We start from the raw sequence: 25,816 nt of genomic DNA on the forward strand, positions 1-25,816 counted from the left end.
AAAAATAAGGTTACTTTCTTGAAATGTGATTCTATACATATCAGATTCTCTTATGATTTATTAATCTAGGGAGGTATAGGTTTATGGTTTTCTTCACTAAAATAAAACTTAATGACTTAAGGGGTTTGTATTTGAACAAAAAGTGGCTCTGGAGGCATAACTTTAAGGGGTAGAGTTAGGATAATGGAGTGAGGTATGTAGATAATAGTCTTGATAATTACTGAATTGTTGGATTTACTTTCTTTTCCAATTTGCAACAGAGGTACTCATTTTAATGCACATGTCTTTTGGTGAGTGAGAGGACACCTAGTGAGAAACTGGCCAGTAGCAGAAAAGAACAGAGCCTGAGAATAAACAAAAATAAAAATCCACTTTCCAAGGCTCTTGATACCAGTGACTTTCCACTCCTGTTAGGATTATGATTTCTTTCCAGAAAGATCTCAGCAGAGGTCACCTGCCAGGGGAGAATAGTATTCAACTTCTTGGGCCAACTACCCTCTCATAGCTGTCTCTCTAGTAGTTAGGAGCCCCTCAGATTTTTATGACTTCTGCTTATTAAAGAACCATTGCTGCCTTGAACCACCACATTACCGTAGAACCCAGTGATTGAGGAGTAGCTAGGAGCATATCTGAAAAAGGATAGCCTGGGTTTGCGTTACCATAGAACCCAGTGATTGAGGAGTAGCTAGGAGATATCTGCAAAAGGGTAGCCTGGGTTTGCATTACCATAGAACCCAGTGATTGAGGAGTAGCTAGGAGCATATCTGCAAAAGGGTAGCCTGGGTTTGTCGGGCATGTGCTATACCAGACAGCAGGTAGATGCAGATGGCTATCATGGGTGGTCACTGATTTGGTCTCATCAGCCTGCTAGAACTCATTAGACTTCATGGTAGGTGTTTGAAAGTCAATAAAATGGGTAGAGATGCTTCTAAAGGCCATTCTTCTCTTTCATTAGTACCCAGCTCTAAAATACTTCACTTTCATTGTCTGCATATGGCACAAAATATCAAAATAACATCACACCCTCTGCCTTTACTTCATCATTTCTTGAATGTCTTCAAGCCAGTCAAATGACTCTGATAAGAACTTTGACCCTCTTGTTTTAATAGAAGGTGTATGAAATTTGTCATAGTCACTCCATATCCTCCTCTATCTAAAGCAGTGACTGTACACTGGGATCACCTGGAAAGCTTTCAAAAAATTCAGACACCTGGAGATGAAGATTTGCTGTGAGCCATACAGTCTCAGCACTAGGATTTTTACAAACTCTCCAAGTGATTCTACTTATAGTCAAGGTTAAAAACCACCAATTTAAAAGTTATGCCAGTTATAATAGGAACAATGTTAATTATTCTGGTAACTAACCATGTTGCTCAATTTTTTAGACAGTCATACTTTAAGAGTTTATCACAGATAAATTTGAATTTCCTGTCTTGCTTTGAAATACAGTGCTTCATATGCATCATAGCTATAGCATAATCACAAATAAGAATACACAGTCATCCCTTTGTATCCATGGGGTTCAGTTGCAGAACCCCACTTCCTGCCATGAATACCAAAATCCATGGATGCTCAAGTCCTTTATAAAATAGTGTAGTACTTGCATGTAACCTAGGTACATCCTCCTGTGTACTTTAAGTAATCTCCAGATTACCAATACTTAATACAATGTAAATGTTGTACAAATAGTTGCTAAACAATATTGCTATTGTTTAAGGAATAATTACAAAAGAAAACAGTCTATACATGTTCAGTACAGATGCATCCATCCATTTTTTTCCCCAAAGATTTTCAACCCAGTTGAATCCATGGATAAGGAACCCATGGATATGGAGATTCAACTGTATGTGATCCTAAATATAGATATAGATATTATGAGATGAAGAGTAGGAAATATATCAATGCTAATCAAGGTTTGTAACTGAATAATATTTTATATACACATAAAGTGAATAATAATTTACTCTGCTTTAGGTTGTCTCATCTGTAAAATCAGGGCTAAATCAGATAATGTCTAAATACTTGGCAACCTCTTTCTCTGATCATGTGATCAGTAGCACTTTCTTTCTGAGGATAGGGATTTCTTCATATAACTAGATGGAACAGGCTATTTAAGTCCTCTGGAAATGTATTAAAGCAGTATTGGCTAATCATTGTGGCCAAGTTTTCATCATAATCATCAGGCAGTGTATTTATTCTCTCCTTTTCTTCTCAATCTTGTTCCTCCTGCCAGATTTGTTGCAGCAACTCATTCAGTAAGCCCAATAGCTAAATCACATCTACTTTCTGTGCTTCTCTCCAGTGGGCTCTGCCTGTGCCCAGCCATTTACATTGTTATCTGTTTTTTGAGACTAGTTGGGCAATGTCTATAGCTCTTTGGGCCTCTCAGGGTTGAGATTCTGTCTGGAGGTGTGACTTCCCATTCACAGACCCCTCAGGTAGTTCCTCATGTGCCCCCTTCCCTGCTGGGAGGTTTGCTGCGTCCAGGACTGATGATGTGGCTGCAGCACTATGACCTTGCCTGGGCCCTCCAAATGGTGCCCCAGATTTGTCCTCTGGCCTGCAAGTAGTTGGCGGTTTTTCAGCAAAGAAGACTCTCACAACTTGGAATAAGTACACCTTGATCACAGAGCGGTAGGACTATAATTCTTAGAGTACCACGTAGTCTCTTTTTCCAAGAGATCAACACGGTTGTCTGTAATTCAAAAAGGAACACTGTTGGGTTTTTTGTTTTTTTTTTTTTTTCCAAAATAAGGATGACCCATGACTTTCCTAGTGCCATGTTAGTAAACCTGTAAAATAGTATAATGGTTACCCCTTACCTTCAGCACTTCATATGTCTCTGTTGCTCAGGTTAACATCACTGTGATCTTCCTGTTATCCTTCCTCTTGTGTGTGTGGAACACTCTGAAGCTGTGTATATGCTGAGATAATTTATTATTTTCATTCCTGGTGCATTGCAGTTCATCAGCTTGAAGGCCTGCTGCTCTCATCTTAAATTAGAGGTTTATTCTTTATGGAAAAAATCCTTATTTCTACTCCATAGACATTTATGCTAATCTACTCATTTGTTATTTGTTCCTATTATAATTATAGATATATAACTGATTTGCTCTGTTTTTTAAGAAGTCTCCAAAAATTCACCAAGTTGCTTTTAGGCCATTTATTTCTTTTCAGGAAATGTTTTTTCCAAATATGCTTTTGTTCTTAAAATATGTAAACTACATTTTTAATCCCAGTTTAAGGCACATAGCTTACATTTGTTGATCACACATTTTCTGTAATACTTATTGAAGACAATTTTTTTAATGTTGAGAAACTTTTGCATTTGATACAAAACATTTTCTAATATGTCTGAAACAGAAAGTAGTAACGCTTTGGGGTTCTCTTCTCTCCTTGTTTTCAGGGTGCTGGTTGCACAGCCCTGGTGGTAGCTGTAGTGGCAAGGAAGCTAGAACTTACCAAAGCAGAAAAACACGTGCACAATTTCATGATGGATACTCAGCTGACTAAAAGAGTAAGTTACCACCCATATATCTTCAAAGAGAGAATATTATTGTTTTTTCAATGTTAGGAAATATGGTTTTTATTTGACATCTGGAGCTGAAATGACATGGTTTGAAACTATAGGCATTCTTGGAACCAATTCCATTTTATCACATTTTGAAAACAGACTATTTCTAACTTTAGGTCAGTTAGGAAGTAACTGGGCAGTCTTGGTATTTGGATAAAGATAAGTCACATAAATGTCAGGTGTGCCTACTTGTTTAGATTTAAGTATATTATACAAGAAGAGACCAATTATTGGATTGAGTAGGAAGGAACAAACTATTAATGTGAAATAGTAATTTGATGGAGAGGTGATTGAAAATGTCTCACTGAACTTCTACAATCAAGTCACTGTTCTCAAGCCAGGGTTGCAAAGACAAATAAGAAACCACCACTAACTTTTAGCTGCCCAAGATAGGGGCAGAAACAGGCTCTTGCCTTGACTTACCGGCCATACGAAAGTTGTCTCTCATAGTATAGCATCCAGATGGGTGATCACTGTCCGATTATTAGCAGAAGAAAACAGTAATCACAGTGTTTAAGAGCACTTGCTGTGCCAGGCCCTGCTCCAGGTGTGTTGTGTGTAACTCACTTCATCCTCATAACAGCTTTGTGAGGAAAGTGCTACGATTGTGGCCATTTTATAAATGTGGAAACTAAGACACTAAGGGGTTAGGTAGCTTGCTCAAAGTCACCAGATCAAGGTGGAAAACCGTGTAAGAGGAGAAAGGTTTCTGATAGCCTTTTGTAGCCTTTCTTCATAGTCACTTGAGACAAATGCCAAAGTCAAAAATAACGAAAAATTATTTTATAGTAGAGTCATCTTGCTGTGTAACTACTTCCCAACGTGGAATGCAACCAGGCTATCACTGAAATAACAGAATACATTGTGAACTTGGTTACTTTGCCCATGAAAGAATCTGTAGAGATTTTAAGCATAGTTCCGACTTTCAGTGTTTTCACTCACTCTTGATTTTGGTTGTGTATTTTAAAGTAATCTTGTTTAATTTGGTAAATACTTCCTAACAGGTCATTTTAATGCAAATATATGTTTATACAGATTATACTTAGGAAATGAAAACATAAATTCCAATTGCCTGCTCATGCTGAGTGTTACCTGTCAGACACTACTGTGATACTTCATTGCAGTTAGTAGGTCCGTGTTTACAGTAGATGATCAGAGCCCCTCAGTTTCAGATACTACATTTTCAGCCTACATTTACCACTTTGGAATGTCTTCTGCTCTCCAGATTTACTCTCATTTTCTTTGAACTCTTAAATTTGTTCTCAAAACTTGTAAACATCCCTGTGTGAAAAAGTGCAAGGAAAAAGGTCAGTGAGGAGCTGAATAAAGGCTTGGGTTTCTTTAAAGATCTCCTAGAAATAAAAATATGTGTATACTAGATGGAGATTGGAGCAGATGTTTTGTGTATTTCATCATGTGCCTGTTTGGTCCTTTCAGGGCTCTGTGCTGGCAGAGTTCGTGTTTAAGAGTCACAAGTTTTATAATATCAAAAAAACACTTGCATAAGACCCTTGTAATCCATATTATTTTATGATGAAGATTATGCGTTTTCTCAGGAATTAAGTTAATGCCACATTTAAGATATTAGGCAGAAAAATACCTTAAAATACCATGTCACCCATATATTTGCCTGTAAATCTTATCAACAGTAAAAAAAAAAAATTGTGACAGAATCACAAATAAGAAAGTCAAGTTAGCATGTTTGGGCAAACTTCCCTGTGTTTCCTAAGCAGACTGTAGTTTCATCTTAAGAAGGAAGCATATAGTTCCCCTAAATATTACTTTGGAATATTGATATGCCATATCTTATTAAACATTTTAAGAGTTAGTTAGTTAGAAAAGACAAAGACTTTGAGTACAAAATCTACAGTATCACACTGCCATCTACCACCTTTAATAAAAATTTTATTGTGTGAAATTCACGGAGGTCAACCGGTTTTACTTGAGAGACATTCTATGTTGGATTTATAGTATAGTTGCTGTAGTCCAGGGCCTCTCAACCTCGGCCCTCAGGACATTTTTGGTTGGATAATTCCTTTTTGTGTGGGACTATCCTGTGTGTTCTGGGTGTTTATCAGCATACTTGACTTCCACACACTAGATGTCATAGCACTGCCCCCAACTTGTGACAACCAAAAATCCCTCTAGACACTGCTCAATGATCCTTAAGTTCTTGTATACTTAACTTTCCTATAGATAATGTTGCCTGAATTGTTAAGTTATTGCCTGTTGAAAGCTTTTTCAGTAAGTACTGTTCTGGTTTCAAATCGTACATTCCTTATAATACTTACCATGCTTTAATAATTCTGTTATTTCATTACTACTTTTTAAAAGTACAACTACTTTGCAGTATTTCTTGGGACCACAGTCTCTTATAGGTCTGAGAAATATACTCTAGTAGCCTTGCTGACAGATCCATTTTTATAGGCAGGATGTCACTAAATAAATAAAGATATAAATGTTAAAATGATACTAGAAGAAAACAAATTGCTGGTTTATGATACCCATTCCTTTCTTATATATATACTCAACATGGTATATGAAAATAATAGCCATTTTATAATCTCATTATTTTATGCAGTTGTCAACTTAATGAGTATTATTTACTTGGAACTTGATTCCATTTGCTTATTTATGGAAATGATTTATGAATAATTAAAAGTAAATAGAGACCTAAAAACCATACCTAGTAACTCAGATGAAAGATTAAAAATACAAATTCAAGGTTACTATATATTGTTAGAGAAAAATATAACTATTCCCTGAAATACAATCTAGAAGAAATCATTTTTGGATGGTTAACAGGAGTAATGGTCACAGATGTTCTGAAATCTGAATATGACTCTAAAGAAAAAAGCAGTATGAATGTTAAAACATAGGTTATTCTCCCACAAACAAATGTAACATTCAAAGTCTTCCACTCTGTATGACTACATTAACCAAGTGAAAAACTGTATTTGAAAGCAGAACCGTCTATTTATTGTACATGAGCACTGAGAAGATGATTGTTTTGTGTAATCCTATATATTTACATGACATTCTGCAATTCAAAAATGGACAACAGGTACAACAGAATAAACTAATGATTTTGAAGTGAAAACATAATACCATTACTGGTCTCCTAGTTTAGTAAGATAGGACCAGCTATTTGATAGATTTGCAGTTTATCACCTTACAGAGGCAATATATTTACCATACTATATTTTTTGGAAATGTATTATTAGTAGTATTTATTACATTCTGAGCAACCAGGAAATCTTGTAGTTTGGTCCCCAGAATACATTTTTGGAAAAGAAACTTTGAAAACAAGCAATTCCAAAACCCAGACATAATTTTTAAAGTTGCTAGATACACCACAAAGGATAATTATACATATTAATGTCCACTGTGGGTGTTGCTAATCTGTTAAGAATTCTCAATCAGATCCATAATAGGAACACTGTTACACAGTTATATAATTTTGTTTCTTGCATGTCTCTTAACAAGGGGATGGAAATTCTAAAGGATTTGTTCTGTGTAGCTTTCACATTGTCCTTGGCTCACAGCCCAGGGGGTTAACACGTGAAATGAGTGAATCACTTGTCTATGATGCTCTGTTCCACTGCCACAACATTCACCCAGGCCTCATACACCTGACCTAAAGGAAAACTGGAGAGAGAGGCTGGAGCATGAGCAAATCTATCCCTGCTGCTGCAAGGGCAGCTCAGAGCATATGGCGCCCTGGTGTATTCCCCTTGAATTGGCAAGGAGTAGAAATGTTATGCTAAAAAAGCCTCTGAGAAAGCAGCAGGAGAATAAGACAACAACAAAGAAATGGAAGTTGAAAATGAAGATCCAAAATAATAGCCTTTTAAACAATGTTGTCATTACCTATATGCTGTAGGTTTGAACAACATAAAGTTGTAATTAAAAGAATGAATGAAAAAGAATGAACAAAACCTCCGAGAATTTGGGATTATGTAAAGAGATCAAACCTATGACTGAGTGGGGCACCTGATAGAGATGAGGAAAATGGGACCAAGTTGGAAAACATACTTCTGGATATCATCCAGGAGAATTTCCTCAGCCTGGCAAGACAGGCCAACATTTAGATTCAGGAAATGCAGAGAACTCCAGCAAAGATACTACACAAGAAGGTCAACCCCAGGACACAAAATCATCAGATTCTCCAAGGTCAAAATGAAAGAAAAAATGTTAAGGGAAGCCAGAGAGAAAGACCAGATCACCTACAAAGGAAAACCCATCTAACTAACAGCAGACCTCTCAGCAGAAATCCTACAAGACAGAAGAGAGTAGGGGCCTATATTCAACATTCTTAAAGAATTTCCAACCTAGAATTTTATATCTGGCCAAACTAAGTTTCATAAGGGAAGGAGAAAAAAGATCCTTTTCAGACAAGCAAATGTTGAGGTAATTCATCACCACCAGGCGTGCCTTGCAAAAGCTCCCGAAGGAAGCACTAAATATGGGAAGGAAAACCTGTTACCAGCCACTACAAAAACACACTGAAGGACACAGACCACTGACACTATGAAGCAACCAAATAAGCAAGTCTACAAAATAATAACCAGCTAGCATGATGACAGGATCAAATTCACACAAAGCAATAGTAACCTTAAATGTAAATGGCTAAATGCCCCAATTAAAAGACACAGAATGGCAAGCTGGATCAAGAGCCAAGACCCATCAGTATGCTGTGTTCAAGAGAACCTCTCATGTGCAGAGACACACATAGGTTCAAAAAAAAGGGACAGAGGAAAATTTAACAAGCGAATGGAAAACAGAAAAAATCAGTGGTTGCAATCCTAGTTTCTGACAAAACATACTTTAAACCAACAAAAATAAAAAAGATGAGCATTACATAATGGTAAAGGGTTCAATTCAACAAAAGAGCTAAGTATTCTAAATATATATGTACCCTATACAGGCACACCCAGATATATAAAGCAAGTGCTTAGAGACCTGCAAAGAGACTCAGACTCCCACACAATAATAGTGGAAGACTTTAATACCTCACTGTATTAGATAATTGAAACAGAAAATTAACAGAGATATTCAGGACCTGAATTCATCTTTGGATCAAGTGGACCTGATAGCAACAGAATATATATTGTTCTCATAGCCATGTGGCATTTACTGTAAAACTGATTACATAATTGGAAATATAACACTCCTCAGCAAATGCAAAAGATTGAAATCCTAAGAAACAGTCTCAGACCACAGTGCCATCAAATTAGAACTCAAGATTAAGAATTTCATGCAAAGCCACACAACTACATGGAAATTGAACAACCTGTTCCTTGGGTAAATAATAAAATTAAGGCAGAAATCAAGACATTTTTTGAAACTAATGAGAACAAAGAGACAACCTAACACAATCTCTGGGATGCAGCTAAAGCAGTGTTGAGGGAAATTTATAGTACTAAGTACCCACACCAAAAAGCTAGAAAGATCTCAAATTAACAACTGAACATCTCAACTAAAAGAACTGGAGAACCAAGAACAAACCCCAAAGCTAGCAAAAGACAAGAAATAACAAAGATCAGAGCTAAACTAAAGGAAACAGACACAAAAAACCCTTAAAAAAATCAATAAATCCAGGAGCTGGGTTCTTCAAAAAAAATAAATAAACCACTAGATAGACAAAGAAGAAAGAGAGAAGATAAACACAATCAGAAATAAGGGGGATATTACCACTGACCCCACAGAAATACAAACAACCATCAGAGAATGCTATTAAACACCTCTATGCACATAAACTGGAAAATCTAGAAGAAATGGATAAATTCCTGGACACATACACCCAAAAACCAAAAAGAAATTGAATTTCTGAATAGACCAATAGGAGTTCTGAAATTGAGGCAGTGATAAATTGCCTACCAACCAAAAAAAAAAAAAAAAAGCCCAGGACCAGATGGATTCATAACTGAATTCTACCAGAGGTACAAAGAACAGCTGGTGCCATTTCTACTGAAACGATCTCAAAAAACCACAAAGGAGGGAATCCTCCCTAACTCATTCTATGAGGCTAGCATCATCCTGATACCAAAACCTGGCAGAGATACAACAAAAAAAGAAAACTTCTGGTTAATATCTTTGATGAACATTGATGAAAAAATCCTCAATAAAATACTAGCAAACCAAATCAGCAGCACATCAAAAGGCTTTTATCCACCATGATCAAGTTGGCTTCATCCCTGGGATGCAAGATTGGTTCAACATATGCAAAAAGTAAATGTGATTCATCACAATAACAGAACTAAAGACAAAAACCACATGATTATCTCAACAGATGCAGAAAAGGCCTTCGATCAAATTCAACATCTTTTCATGTTAAATGCTGTCAATAAACTAGGTATTGAAGAAACATACTCCAAATAATAAGAGCCATCTATGACAAATCCACAGCCAATGTCATAATGGGCAAAAGCCAGAAGCATTCCCCTTGAAAATCAGCACAAGACAAGGATGCCCTCTCTCACTACTCCTATTCAATATGTTATTGGAAGTTCTGGCCAGGGTAATCAGGTAAGAGGAAGAAATAAAGGGTATTTAAATAGGAAGAGAGGAAGTCAAATTACCTTTGCAAATGACATGATCCTAAAACTAGAAAACCCCATCATGTCAGCCCAAGCTTCTTAAGCTGATAAACAACTTCAGCAAGTCTCAGGATACAAAGTCAGTGTACAAAAATCACTAGCATTCCTATACACCACCAACAGGCAAGCAGAGAGCCAAATCATGAATGAACTGCCATTCACAATTGCTACAAAAAGAATAAAATACCTAGGAATACAGCTAACAAGGGAAGTGAAGGACCTCTTCAAGGAGCACTAGAAACCACTGCTCAAAGAAATCAGAAAGGACACAAATGAATGTGTCTTATCTATTCTATGCTCATGGATCAGAAGAATCAATATCATGAAAATAGCCATACTGCCCAAAGTAATTTAAAGTTTTAATGCTATTCCCATTAAACTACCATTGCCATTCTTCACAGAATTAGAAAAAGACTATCTTAAAATTCATATGGAACCAAAAGAGTTGGAGTTGCCAAGACAATCTTATGCAAAAAGAATAAAGCTGAAGGCATCATGCTACCCTATACTTCAAACTATATTACAGGGCTACAGTAACCAAAACACCCTGGTAAACTGATATCAAAACAGACACACAGACCAATGGAACACATAGACCAATGGAACAGACACATAGACCAATGGAAAACCACACACCTATAACCATCTGAGCTTCAAAAAACCTGACAAAAACAAGCAATGCAGAAAGGAGTCCCTCTTTAATAAATGATCTTGGGACTTTAATAAATGATCTTGCTAGCAATACTCAGAAAATTGAAACTTGACCCCTTCCTTACACCTTATATAAAAATTAGCCAAGATGGATGAAAGACTTAAATGTAGTATCAAAACTATAAAAACCCTAGGAAAAAATCTAGGCAATACCATTCAAGACATAGTTACAGGCAAAGATTTCATGACAGAAATGCCAAAAGCAATTGCAACAAGCAAAAATTGACAAATGGGATCTAATTAAACTGAAGAGTTTCTGCATACATAAAATGGGACAAAATGTTTGCAATCTATCCAACTGACAAAGTTCTAATATCCAGAGTCTGCAAGAATTTAAACAAATTTACAAGGAAAAAAAACATTAAAAAGTGGGCAAAGGACATGAACAGACATATCTTAAAAGAAGACATCCATGCAGCCAACAAACATGAAAAAAAGTTCAACATCACTGATTATTAGAGAAATGCAAATCAAAAGCACAATGAGATACCATCTCACACCCGTCAGAGTGGCTATTATTAAAAAGTCAGAAAAACAACAGATGCTGGCCAGGTTGCGGAAAAAGAGGAATGCTTTTACACTGTTGGGAGTGTCAATTAATCTAACCATTATGGAAGACACTGGGGAAGACAATTCTTTAAGGACCTAGGGGCAGAAATACCATTTGACCCAGCAATCTCATTACTGAATATATACCCAAAGGAATATAAACCATTCTATTATAAAAAAAGATACATGCATGTGTATATTCATTGCTGTACTATTCACAATAGCAAAGACATAGAATCAACCTAAATGCCCATCAATGATAGACTGGATAAAGAAAATGTAGTACATATATACCACAAAATAATATGCAGCTATAAATAGGAACAAGATCATCTCCTTTGCAGGCACATGGATGGAGTTGGAAGTCATTATCCTCAGCAAACCAATGCAGTAACAGAAAACCAAACACTACATGTTCTCACTTGTAAGTGTCAGCTGAATGATGAGAATACATGGACACATAGAGGGGAACAGCACACACTGGGACCTTGTGTAGGTTGAGGTGGGGGGAGTAAGAGCATCAGGAAGAATAGCTAATGGACCCTGGGCTTAATAGCTAGGTTATGGAATGATCTGTGCAGCAAAACACCATGGCACATGTTTACCTATATAACATTACCTGCACATCCTGCACATGTATCCCAGAATTTAAAATAAAAGTTGAAGAAAAAAACCCAAAAGTCTAACTACCTGAAGTGCTTTGGTGGTTTGTAAAGTACTGTTATACTTAAAAATATTTTGTATCTTATAACCCATGGTTTTATTTTATAAAAGTACTACCACTAACATAGTAGTAGTATTTTTTTTTTTTTTGAGAGAGAGGGAGTCACTCTGTCACCCAGGCTGGAGTGCAGTGGTACAATCTTGGCTCACTGCAATCTCCACCTACCGGGTTCAAGAGATTCTCCTCCCACAGCTTCCCAAGTAACTGGGACTACAGGTGTGTGCAACCATGTCCATCTAATTTTGTATTTTTAGTAGAGATGGGGTTTCACTTGACGTTGGCCAGTCTGGTCTCGAACTCCTGACCTCAAATAATCCACCCATCTCAGCCTCCCAAAGTGCTGGGATTACAGGCATGAGCCACCGCTCCTGGCCAGTAGTAGTAGTTCTTTTAGAGCCTTTGTTTTTTCCAATTATTATCAAAATTATTGATTATTAATATGTCTTCTAACATTTTTCTGACAGACTTTGATTATACTGATTATAATCACAGTATAGTATGTAGTGAGGCAGAGCAAATGTTCTTATTTTTCAATGGTATGTGTGTGGGGTGGCAGGGATGAAGTGTGGGAGACATGGTTAGAAGAGGTTCCTGTTAACAAAGATCCTTCCCCCACTTTATTTTTTGATAAACAGAAAATGAGTTTTATTTCATAGGTGTTTTGGCCCATTAATTGGCTATAGAATTATTACAGCTACTAAATGTAGGATTGATGGAAATCTGTAAATCCTCTTATACCACTTATCACAGTATGTAGCATGTGGTAGAGATTCACTACATAGCTTGAATTCATAAGTGGAAATATATTGATCCATTTAGAGCTGAATCTCTATACCCTTCTTATCAAGAGGGTCCTTTGGTTGATAAATATGTATTGGTGTGGTTCATGAGAAGAACTTTTTATGTACAAATTATATGTGCTGTGGTGCCCAGTTAACATCATGGAGATTTATTTAGTATGAGCTATGCCCAAAGAACTCAGCTAGAGAGACAGAGATTTCCCTGAGAGTTTCTAAAAGCCCTGGAAAGGGGACAAAGAGGGTCCAAGTGTTACATAACTAGATGGTTATATGGCACGGTTCTTGACTGAGGATACAAAGGAAACTTTCCCTCCAAATCAACTCTTCTATCATCTAAGTGCTCAAGAATGCTTAGACCTTGGAAAGACAGGAGGGAGGTAAGGGATGGGAAATTATTAATGGGTACAATATATACTATTTGGGTGATTATTACACTAAAAGCCCAGGCTTCATTACTACACAATGTATCCATGAAGCAAAATTGTACTTCATTACCTAAATACAAATTTAAAAAATGAATGCATAGACCTACTTCTCCCCACATTTCCTGGAAGTTTACATATCACTTTCTTGTAACAATTTCCTGTTGTTCAAACCTGTAAAATACTGAGGTGCCTTCGACCCTATCTTCTCACTGCCCTCTGTTCCCTTTCAATCCTAAGATGGAAAGGAAGACCCTACTATTAGAAACACATCTCAGTAATAAGCAGAGAGTGGGATTTTTATTTTGGGACATAGTGGCTGCCATATTGAAAAGTACCAGTTAAATATGATGCTTTAAGCTGTTTATTCCTGTATTTGACAACCTATTAGGGAGTTAGGATGTTGCAAAATAAATTCCTATATTTCAGAGTTTTTAAAAGCAGCTGCAGGGATTTCATTTGCAGATAAGGAAACATTTTCATTTTAGCCCATCAGCTAAAATGAGTGTTTAGTGAATACGAAGGCTGTAACAGAAGGCCTCAAGGGCACTACCCCCTACCATTGAACTCTGAGAGTAGGTTCTGTATTCCCCTTCAACCCTTTCTCCATATAGGCAACAGAAGGAATCATTTAAATTGCATCAGTCACCTTTTTAAAAGTGTATTGACTTTAGAAGTAATTTGGCATTTGCTGTTTGTAGATGGAAATACAAATCAAAATCAAGGGCTATGTTCTATTGCTGTGTTTCTGACCCATTGGTTTTTATCAAGGATTTTTACCAGGTTTTCCAGCTTCCTCACCAGGCAGGAATCCAGGCTTCTCCTTTATGCCTTGGACTGGTAAAATCAGAGAGAGCCTCCATCAGGGCCCCTTGTCAATCCTCCAGGTATCTACAGTTGCTTGGAGATCTGAGACTCTCTCTTTCCTCACAAGGAAAGGTTATTCCAACCCCATGGACTGCTGGCCAGTCACTTCCCACTCCTCTCTCCTTAAAAGCAAGGTCCCCAAATAACAACTATTCATGCTGCACCCACTTCCTTACCTTTGAAAGGACATGAGGATCAGATGAAAACATCTGAAAAGCAGCTCTCACTGCTGTCTGAGGAAGTGGAAGTATGAAGATGGATCTAAGAATTTACTCGAACTCCATTTAACTTCACTGTGGAGGGTGGTAGTATTACTTAGACACACTGCTGGTGCTGGGCTTCTGTGTCGATCATTTTTCTGTTGGTTTGTAGATTCTCTCCATGCACAGAGTCTAATGGATATACAGAGGAAGTACATTATGAACCAGAGTCACTCCTAAAAGAAGCTTTACTGTCAACGACCAGTCATGTTCTTAAGAGTTCCAGCAGTACAATTTTGCTCAAAAAGAAAACTTTTCAGCTCCATGGAAAGGGATTCACCATGTTACCAAACCTGATGTTTTCTTTGCTAAAGTGAAAAATATAAATACAAACTTGGGCCCATGGTTTATTGTAATTCTAAAGCTTGTCCTTATTATAAATTTAAACTTTGGAGAACTTTAATATTCATTATCTCTAACTCTCTGATGTTCAAGAAAGCTGAAGTCCTACAGGTTAGCTAATCACTTCGACCTGACTTGGTTAGTGCAAAGTCAAGTACTTGGAACCCAGTTGTCAATCTCAGCTCATTGTTTTGTCTTCCCCACTACATTGCCTTTCTTAAAAGGTTATCCTCCTCCACCTAGCACCCCAGTAACCTGTGGCTCTCTCTGTGAAGTATCCTTTATCCATCACTCAAAAGAATTAAATGGAACAACTTCTTAGAGTAAGTAATCCAAAGCCCAGGTGAAAGCTGTGGGTCATCAGATCCCATAGTGTGAGCAAGGAAGAAGACAGAATCTCCCCTTGCTGACCCTTTATCCCCTCTCAGGATTTGCTGAAGACTTTAGTCAAGAAAGCAAGTGATTTGATATAGTATTGATGCCTTTCATCAGCTGTTTTAGGTCTTGTCAGTGTTACTGCAGTGCTTTCAGCCTTTTCATTTGTCCCATCTATTTGAAATGCATGTACTTAAAATTTCCAACCACATCATAACACAGACTCTGTCCATCAATTAAAGTGTGCTAACAAGCATACAAATTGCTAAGTCACTCTGGGAGGCTATCAGTGCTGGGTGTACTTATACATTCAGCACTGGAAAAGTATCCTTCCAGTAGTGCGACAGCCAGACATACAAAGGCTTGCAAAGGACAAGATTAACATTGGCCTCATGGCATTTTGTCTTTCTCAGGGAAAGGAAGAACACGGAGACAACAGTTGCAATACAAGGTGGAGAAATCAACACCTCTTGATTAAAAAAAAAAAAAAGTTGAATAAAAAAGGAGTCCCTAAAGGAGCAGGATAGAATTTAGCACAGAAAGAAGGTGGTGGTATCTCTCTATTTCCATTTAAGTGTTGTTCCCAGGCAGATACAAGTGCTTTTAAAAGGCATAGATTCAAGAAATAAAAGCATATTTTGAGTCATAGTTACCAAATAAAGCTACAGCTCACCATGATCCTTGGGATGAAGACTGTGACCCCAAGCAAAGTTACAAAGGATTCTGGTCTGGAATTTATCAACAGCTTTTTTTGTTTGTTCTCTTAACAGGTAAAAAATGCAGCTGCCAATGTACTCAGGGAAACATGGCTAATTTACAAAAATACAAAGCTAGTAAAAAAGATAGATCATGCAAAAGTAAGAAAACATCAACGAAAATTCTTGCAAGCTATTCATCAGTAAGTATCATTTTTCATTTTTATCCTGCTTTTGTGTCCTTGGTTTTCGATTTTTGCACTTGGTTGTTCTCGTTTGATAAGGGATGAAAAAAGAAAACATTGTCTTGTTCCCAGAAGATGTTATCTGGCAATTTAATCATTCCACAGTGAGATCCTAAGAATAACCTCAGTTCCTTTAATGATTAAAAATCACTTAGTACTAGAATAGTTATTAATTAAAATGTCTTCTCAGTTTCTATTTAGAATCAATAATTTCTGCTAAAATTGTATTTCTTAATTTAACCTATTCAGATAGTTTGCTCTAGGATGCTTTTAGCTTGTATCTAGTGCAAAATCTTGAACAAAATTAATATTACATAATGTACTACATAATGTATTTGAATTTTTTAAACATACCTTCAAACATACGAATATAGTGCATATAACTGATTTAATACTTGAATTTTAAATTCGTTTTTAATCAGAATTTTGGCTATGTGTTCATTATAGAGTTTCTAGTTTGTATAGACCTTTCACTCTCTTATCATTATTTTGACTTTATCTAGACCACCGTTATTGTTTAAGTCCTTCCTGCCATTTCATTGTTACATAATTAGCATAGACTTTTAAAGTAACACTCTATATCTAGTAAGATGCACTGATAATATAAAAGCACAGGGTCTTTCTCCTCCAGGCTGGCAGCATCCTTACAGTAAGTATTATTCATGTGGGTATCAATTGTGATGCCATGCAGACTTACTCTTAATACCATCTCTGTATGGAGAAGAGCAGACATAGATTTGTTGCTCAGAAAAGTGGCTTTTCTTTTGAAACCTATCAGGGTAATAATGGAAAGGTGGGTAAATACAAGATGCTTTGGCTATCCAGTGAGATTTGTCTCTCAGAGCCAACTAGTATAACAGACAAGAAAACTCAGAAGCTGCAATTTTATTTTGCATGTTCAGGTAATTCATAGGTAATATGATACCACTAACATTCTTTGGGAAATTACTAAGCATTCATCTTCTACCCTAGAATACTAAACCTGTCCATTCAACTGCCCTGCTTAAATAGATATCACTGAAAATGCAAAATATATCTATAATTATGGACAGATTTATACTTCCATAGAATTTAAAACTCATGTATCCTGAGATTTATAGTAAAGGGAGGCTCTGCACGTATGGTAGAGTATCTGGCCTTCATTGCTACTCACTCACGCTCTTTCCCCAGCTTTACTAACACACTTTTCCGAAGATGGTGATGCCATTTCCTCTTAGCTCTGTGACTTGACACACCACTATGCTTTTTCTCCCTTCGTAAGGAAAACACAAGGCTTGAGTTGCAGATAATACTCTTAAAATAAGGAAAACCACAAAAAGGAACATTATATGCCATCTGGCTCATAAAAGGGAGCTTGTTCCCAAGACCTCACAGTTACCCTTATAACCCAGAACCACCACCTAGGAGCACTTGCCTAGACATCTTGATTCCTTGAAGTTTAGATTGAAGAGAATGAGAACCCTCCCTGCCTCACCACCCAGAGATGCTGAGCTTTCGCCTCTGTGTTCCTCAGCCTGTTTTCCTGTCAAACAGGCATCTTCCCCAACGGAATCACCTCGCACAACTCTCCTATTAGAGTGGTCTTCCTCTACTAAAACCACACTATGCAGTAACCCCAACATTCATACAGGAGGTCCGCAGCCCATACCATGGTGAAATCATTTTTTGTACTTTTAATATTTTGACGTTAACCTATATTTAGTATATTAAAAAAAAAAACCTTACCTTAGCGCGTGTGAGAAGATATGTACATCCAGGGTGGAAGCATGTGAAATGACACAGCAGTGAGCAAGTGTGGTCGGTCTATGTGTTGGGCAGCCAAACATCCCATGGCCCCCAGGATCTTATCTGGGTCCTTTCCTGTCAGTCTAACCTATCAAATGGATAATTACATGTGATTTACCTTTGATAAATTTTCATATTAACAACAAATCCAAAAAGTGCTGTGATAGTTTTTGTAGCATGGTTCTGTAGCCACGTGCAGCGGTGGTTTGTATTTCATCTTGTAATATAAGACTCTTCTGGACTGTATGTTCAGAATACATTCACATTCAAAAGCCTAGGGAAGAATTTAGGGGTGTTTACTGTAAAATGCTTTCAACTTTGCTGTAGGTTATTACATTTTTACATTAAAATGTTAGAAAAAAGTATTTGGGGAAGCTGAGATTAAAAACTGTCCCTAAGCAAGTCACAAACGCACCCTACAAGGCTTGTCGGCCCTTTCTTAAGGGTGGTACTGTGGAGTTGCTTGCACGGGGTCTCCTAGCATATTGTGTTTGGATACAGTGACAGAGAAAGCCACTTGTGATTTTTCTACTTCTGTCAGACATTTCTTATTCTGTTTCTTTTGTAGCAATGTGTACTTCTAAAGTAGACAAGCTTCAGGCAACTCAGAAATGCTCTGAATCGTTTTATAAATTCATCTAGGGGTTACTGGGTTTCCTTTGAGGTGGGGGACATTTATACTTTGTAAAAGTGTAACTGAGTACGTTTATTCATACAAACTGTGTTTGGCTAGATCATTCTAATCATGTATACTTGTCTTTCATTTTAGCTTAGTGTTGGAAGTTAGGGAGTGAAGTCATAAGGGAAGCACACAGGGCTCGATTCTTAAGGGCAAGGCTTCCATTGCCCACTGTGCAGATACAGTGAGAACCTCAGCCTTATCTGTCAGCACTGGGTGCAATCAGACCTTACTAGCTGAAGAAAAATGTTAAAATTCGTTGGATAGATCACTCCTGGCCTCTCCTACTCTCTGATTTGTCCTGAGTGCCTTCTCAGCAGCTCTCTGCTTCTGCCAGCCCCTGCTATCTCAACTCTTTGTCTTTTCCAAACTTCATAGCCTCTCTAACAGATACGTGACCTCTCTACTCTCCGTTGTATGTTGAACTCTCCAGACCCATGCCCTCTTTTCATTAATTATTTGTCTTTTTAGACTGTCACTTAGTGCCATGAAGTGTTCTCTTTCTCTAACTTTTAACCCTTTTTCTGGTAGCAACTTTACCTTTAAAGTTGATCATTCTTTTATCTCAACTATGGACCAACATGAATTTGTTTCAGAGCCAAGAAATCCAATCTACTTGATTTGTATAACATATAAGAGTTGGATTACCTGCCTTTCAGAAGCCTCAGGCTTCTGAGTTGTTGTCCGAATTTGGAAAATAATGTACCCTGCCAAAAAATTATGATGCCATTGTTTTAAATAAATATTGTTCTTTTAACCATTTCACATTCATATTAGACAAAAATAGTTCTTGTTGTTTACTTGAACATCAATTTTCAAGAGGCCACAATGACTTTTTGCATGCTCTTCCTTCTGAACTCTTATTCAGGAGGAAGCTGAGTGCTTTCAGATGGGAAAGTATAGTAGCAATGAAGAAGGATAATTGAATAGTGTGTCTCTTTGGTCAATTTGTCAAAATCCTGCAGAATCGTAACAGGATCTTCCAGCTAATGAATCGAGCCCCCTGTGCACAACTGAACACCACATTGTGTTATTTTGTTCCAGAATATTTTACAGTTTCTTTTCTTTTGTTTTGTCTTTTTATTTCAACAAAATGAAAATAGAGCTCGGAAGTAAGTTGTGTGAGCCGCTCCTTTCAACATTTGCAGAATTTTCTACTGGCTGCATGCACCCAGCGGATCCTTTATTTGTGAATTTTAGTAGTCTGATTGCTGCTATGGAAATGTGATCCAAAATCATGATATTTTCCTGTGATAAGTGAAGTTCACGAGGAAGAAATCAACATATGTTTCTTATTTTTTTGGGGAAAAAGTGTAATACACATCTGCATGTTACCTTTTATTCTGGCAGCTGCAGCTTAAGCAGGCTTTTTCTATCAGCTCTTCTATATTACAGGCAGTGTAAGAAGCAAACAACAAGACAAGATGATTCAAGTTTCGGAAGCTAAAGGAATTCCAATCAAATAGGGCTACTCCATGTCAGCTTTCCAGATTAGGAGAAAATAAAATGGGCAAAATTCTACTGTCAGACAGACATAGTATAGTAATCCAGGAAAAGTAAATTAGGTCCCATCGTTTATAAGATGAAGTACCCACTTAAGAAACTGCCACTGGTCCTTCTAACCTAACTTGTAGAATTCAGGACTTTCTCTGTACTCACTACTTGCTGGAGGCATCTGGCCCAGAGCCCAAACTCCAGTCATTTCTGTGCCACTGATACTATGACTTACTTAAATTTGAAAATGAAACGCTGCACAAATTTGTATCACAAATGGATTTAAAAACATTACAAAGAAAGGTAAAGGTAATCATCAATTGATAGTTGAAATACTGGTATTAAATTCTAGCCATAGGCTGTTGTTTTCAGAAAGTTCTGAGCTGAGATTCTGCTTTAAAAAAAAAAAAAAGGCAGGTGTTAGAAGATAAAGACAGATTAGGACCAGCCTATGACGTTTTTCTTACAGTAATGAATAATTAATTAGAAGAGAACTAAAAGGAATAACTGTTTTCCATCTTAGGTATCACTTAAAGTCATCAAGAACACCTCTGATGGTATGACTCTAGCAGTGCAGAAACATTGTTTTAATCTAACACACTTCATTTCATATGTGAGGAAACTAAAGTCCAGTTGGAGTCAGTGAGGATGGAATTCATTGTTGTATATTGCTCTTTCTTCAGTACACTTCTGTGTAATGACCCACAGATTTGTAAGTCTTCTTTTTAGGGAGTGTAGGGTGGGGGCAGTTGCCTGTTTTTCAAAGGCACATATCAAAAATTATAATTCTATTAATTACAGAGAAATCTTTCTCAATAATAAATTGGATCTAAATATATGCTTATAAATTTATTTTGGACTAGGACATATTCCCTCTCTGTAATAATATTAAAAAGGAGCCAATTAACTTTGTTCCAGCATTCTAATAAACATATAGTCACAATGACATAACCTTAAACCCTTTTAGATTGTTGAAGATCATGTTGTAGGTAGGTGTCAGCTAAACTTACTGGCAGAAGGCACTACGTCTTCACTGTAGAGCAGATTTGGTGACATATTGGATATCCTAGTTTCAGAACAAAATCACTGAACATTATGAACATATTACAGAAATCTCCCTGGCAGTAAAATCTTGCCCTGTGAGTTTTTATTCCTTCTATATAATTACCTTTCATTTTAATTGAAAAAGAATAAAAAGTACTCTCTCTAACATTAAAACTATATAAAATGACTTGTCATCAAAGCAAAAATAAGATTGGCATTACTTTTTTCTTTTTCTTTTTTTATCATTAAATAGTTTAGAGGAACCTACTTCTCTTTTGGGAAAAAGCTTTTACTTGTTAGCTTAAGGAACATTAAACCACCTTTCTCTTACTGGAAAATCTTTCTTGGTACATAGTAAACAAACACTGAATAAGTACTTGTTGAAAAATAATATAATAAGTAGAGTTAAAGACTAGCAGAGTTCTTATCAAAAAATGTTTTCAACTACCATTTTTTGACTCTTAATTGACTTTTCATCAGGTACATAGAATTATATTTAAAAGTAGCTAAACATAATCTTACCAGAGATTCCATCTGCCACATACTATAACTGTCCTCTGACTTTTATCTACACTGAAAATTAAGGGAAATTTTCCCTAGGAAATGGTCTGGGCTCTCTTCAGATTTAATGGCAGTTCAAGATAAAAGTCAAATGAAACACAATGAAGAATAAGATAATAATTATGTGTTTTGCGTTATCTTGCTGCTGGTTGAATAAAAGTTTTTTCTGTTGTTGTTATTAAGAATCTCACTTATCACTGTGTTTTCATCAGGTTCAAATACCTAACCCAATCCATTTCGGACTAAACAGGGCTAATACCTGTATCTAGTCACGTAGGCATAGGAAGGTGCTCATTGCTCCAACATCGATGAAATTCCAGTTGCTTTGCATATTTCTTCCTATGTCTATTTGTCATGATACTGGGGCTTTAAGGAATGTTTTGGCTTTTTCTCATGTGGTTAAATCCTTATGAGTCCTTCTGAATTCAATTGTACCTGGTAAATAGCTGTCCTAAGGACATCTCATCTCTTGCTCTCTCTCCTTTCTTTTTTGCGGTGTTGGGGAAGCATGCTTCTCATTGTACCAGACACATAACCAGTTTGGACTTACCCCAAATATTCAAGGCATTATCCATGCAGTTATTTGCTCTTGTCAATTTTGTGCATGCTCTTTGGAAGGCATAAGATTGCCATAGAAAGAAGGGAACCTTTCTGATACCACATTCTATCTTTTAGATTAAGAAGTGTGAAAATGGAGCAGAGAAAGCTGAATGACCAAGCAAACACCTTGGTGGACCTGGCAAAGGTAAGCCTGAGGTACTCAGGCCTCATGGTTGCATCTGTTGAAAATCAACGACTGCACAGTCACTAATAATTAATGTTTCAAGAGGATCCCAACCCAAATCTAATTAATAAATCAAACCAACAAAGCACCCTAAAGTGGTCCAACTTAAAAGAATGTTTCTAAAACTCTCACTTAATGTGCTCTTTCCCTATTACATTATTCAACACCCATTCTGAAAACGTTCCTAGTCGCAGTGATTTGGAAGTACCATAAGAAGCCTAGTGGAACAGGAGACAATACCAGTGCGATTTTTATTTGCATGTAAATCTCATCCCAATGAGAGCAGAACTGCATCCTAGGTGTGACTGTGATACTTAGGAATGAATAAGACTCATAATTAAATTTTGTTTTATGTATTTTAAGCAAACTCAAAAGAATGTGAAGTTGAAATAAAAATAAAAGATACCAAAAATTACATCCTAAAATGAAAGTTATCACCCAAAATGATCACTTTTTAATGGTTCTTTCTCCATTTCATTATTTTAAAATCATACCACTTTTTGAGAAGTACATCAACGGTCCCCAGATTATTCCACCATATTTATAAGATTTAGCCAATTGATTTTTGGTTGTCCATCCCCACATAAAACCCATTCTTAAAACATAAATATTTGTCAACAATCAAAACATTGCATTTCCTGGGGTGAATTCTAAAAGCAATATTAGAATAGTGTTTATATGATTGTTCAGCCTTTTACACAAATGCTTTGGAAGAGGTAACTCTCAGTTGCCTCTTACAAACTGTTTTTTCATCTGATAAATCAGCCATGACTTTACTAAAACCTCAAGTATAATTCATATAAATTATACATACTTGGCCTAGTCTCATTAAATAATGCATCTAAATTATTTTGACTGTAATATATATCAATAACACATACTAGAGGTTGAAGATAAGTACTTAATGACTTACCCTAGGAGAGCATATATCATGCATATAAACTGGACAGCACACATGTGTAAGACATGAAGACATCTTTAATTAACATGTATAAATGTGGCTGTCACTTGGACATATGAACAAAAGATGGGGCAAGCTCCATCACTCCCAGGTTAAATGATTCTTAATGGATATTTTTATGAAAAAAGGAAGAGGCCACATTGAAATATGATGTGGAGATGTAATTTTACTTCAAGAGTACCACTGTGAGGCAAGATGCTGTTTATTTCTTTATTACTATACTTATGACCACAGGACTGTACATACCATAAAGGCTCAGTATTTTCTTTAATGAATGGATGCTGTTCACATATTCTTAAAGACTTTACTATGTAGTAAAATTAAGTGTATGCACTCTGGTCAAACAAACAAGGTGCCTGTGTTCTAAGTAATAACTCCCTTACCGGTTCATTTACAATCTTTAAAAGATTGTTAAGCAGAAGAAGAACATATGATAAGAAAGGAAATGGAAGTAGGAGGAGGCATGACTTAAACGAAGGAATCTCAGACTTGGGAAAGTCTGCACTAAACTAAGGTTAACACATTTTTCTTTCCTCTTCACCAGCTTTTTCCCTTTCTAGCTCTGAGCTTATCAATCCTCTCTCCTTGACTCTTGGCTACTCAGGAAATACACCTAGGAGTCAGAGTTATGGATACCCTGTGATCAAGACAGTCAATTTCAAGGTTCACTAGGAATCCACAAACATTTTCCTATTTCAGCCACTTAGCTTTGATTAAGCCATAGCCAGCAGGTCAGAGCCATGGCCAACAAGATAGACTGTTAACCTTAGTATCTCCCTCAACTAATATTTTCTCAATGGTTATCTGAAAAAATTCCATTTGACCCAGTGTAGAGAGGCCTGTAATTTGGAACAAAGGACAACAAACAATATTTAGGAACTTACTGCTTTAAATTACAAAATTATCAAACCAGTTAATCCTAAACTTCATTTATATTCTACCCTCAACATTTCTGCCACATAACAATACCATCTGTATTATTTATTGTTTTTGACTCTGCCCATTTAAAAAAAAAATTACCCTGCCCTAATTAATACATGTTGCAAAATGAATTTGATGTGCTTACCTTTATGACAACCTTTAAAATACATATATAAATATTAAATTGAAACATTTTTGTCTACCTGACGCCACCTAAAATCATTGGGCATACCACCAGTAGTAGTACCTGCTTCACATTTACTGCAACTGAACCAAAGATTTTCTATTTATATTATAAATCTTAGCATTGAACAGATACAGTGAATTGGCTTTGCAAGGTGCTCTGTTCAGTTAGTTGACACCCCTGTTATACTGAATGCCACCAGCAAGAGACTAGAGCTAAACCTCTGAGAGGTGGACAGTTTGTGTCCAGGGCAAGTGTAATTAACCTTCTTCTCAATCCTGTTTTTCAGACCCAGAATATCATGTATGACATGATTTCTGACTTAAACGAAAGGAGTGAAGACTTCGAGAAGAGGATTGTTACCCTGGAAACAAAATTAGAGACTTTGATTGGTAGCATCCACGCCCTCCCTGGGCTCATAAGCCAGACCATCAGGCAGCAGCAAAGAGATTTCATTGAGGCTCAGATGGAGGGCTACGACAAGCATGTCACTTACAACGCTGAACGGTCCCGGTCCTCGTCCAGGAGGCGGCGGTCCTCCTCCACAGCGCCACCAACTTCATCAGAGAGTAGCTAGAAGAGAATAAGTTAACCACAAAATAAGACTTTTTGCCATCATATGGTCAATATTTTAGCTTTTATTGTAAAGCCCCTATGGTTCTAATCAGCGTTATCCGGGTTCTGATGTCAGAATCCTGGGAACCTGAACACTAAGTTTTAGGCCAAAATGAGTGAAAACTCTTTTTTTTTTTTTCTTTCAGATGCACAGGGAATGCACCTATTATTGCTATATATATTGTTCCTCCTGTAATTTCACTAACTTTTTATTCATGCACTTCAAACAAACTTTACTACTACATTATATGATATATAATAAAAAAAGTTAATTTCTGCACATACTTGTTTGGTCACTTGACATTTCTAATGCTTCACTTCTCGCATTATTTTCATGGTAAAATGGCTGATATCGTCTGCTGTACATTGATAATTTAGATAGCCGAAAGTTTCGCTGGTTGGAGAAAAAGACTTTCAATTCCTCTATACCCTATTCCTGAGATTTTACTTTTGTTATGAATTCTTTGCATGAATCATCTGAACCAGCATAGCTTACTCTTCTTTTTTTGGTTTACAGTGTCTTATATTTAATTCAATTTTTTTTCAAAATGTAGAAAGTCAGTCTTTATCAGAACATACACAAGGAGCAGAGATGCTTTCAAGAATATTTTAATTCCCAATGTAC

General features: G+C 36.7%; 1 protein-coding gene and 1 long non-coding RNA gene across 2 annotated transcripts in view; one reads left to right on the plus strand and one right to left on the minus strand.

The window, feature by feature from the left end:
* Positions 1-25,475, plus strand: part of KCNN2 (potassium calcium-activated channel subfamily N member 2) — a 140,301-nt gene extending 114,826 nt beyond the window's left edge. Inside the window, exons 5-8 of the mRNA XM_012470086.2 lie at positions 3,407-3,517; positions 15,994-16,121; positions 22,402-22,471; positions 24,866-25,475. Of these exons, the coding sequence (XP_012325509.1) occupies positions 3,407-3,517; positions 15,994-16,121; positions 22,402-22,471; positions 24,866-25,153 (597 nt within the window). The 3' untranslated portion in view covers positions 25,154-25,475. The remainder of the gene's footprint in view (positions 1-3,406; positions 3,518-15,993; positions 16,122-22,401; positions 22,472-24,865) is intronic.
* LOC105729385 (uncharacterized) lies at positions 3,160-20,107 on the minus strand. Its single transcript, XR_001110235.2, has 5 exons — positions 19,963-20,107; positions 17,889-18,222; positions 14,423-14,638; positions 5,866-6,012; positions 3,160-4,855 (listed from the first exon to the last, which is right to left on the minus strand). It is a non-coding gene; the product is annotated as an uncharacterized LOC105729385 (long non-coding RNA).
* Positions 25,476-25,816: the final 341 nt, after the last annotated feature.

Source organism: Aotus nancymaae, unplaced genomic scaffold (genome assembly GCF_030222135.1).
Source record: "Aotus nancymaae isolate 86718 unplaced genomic scaffold, 86718_ANA_hifiasm-v0.15.2.pri h1tg000014l, whole genome shotgun sequence".
In the NCBI taxonomy this organism is placed as follows: Eukaryota; Metazoa; Chordata; class Mammalia; order Primates; family Aotidae; genus Aotus; species Aotus nancymaae.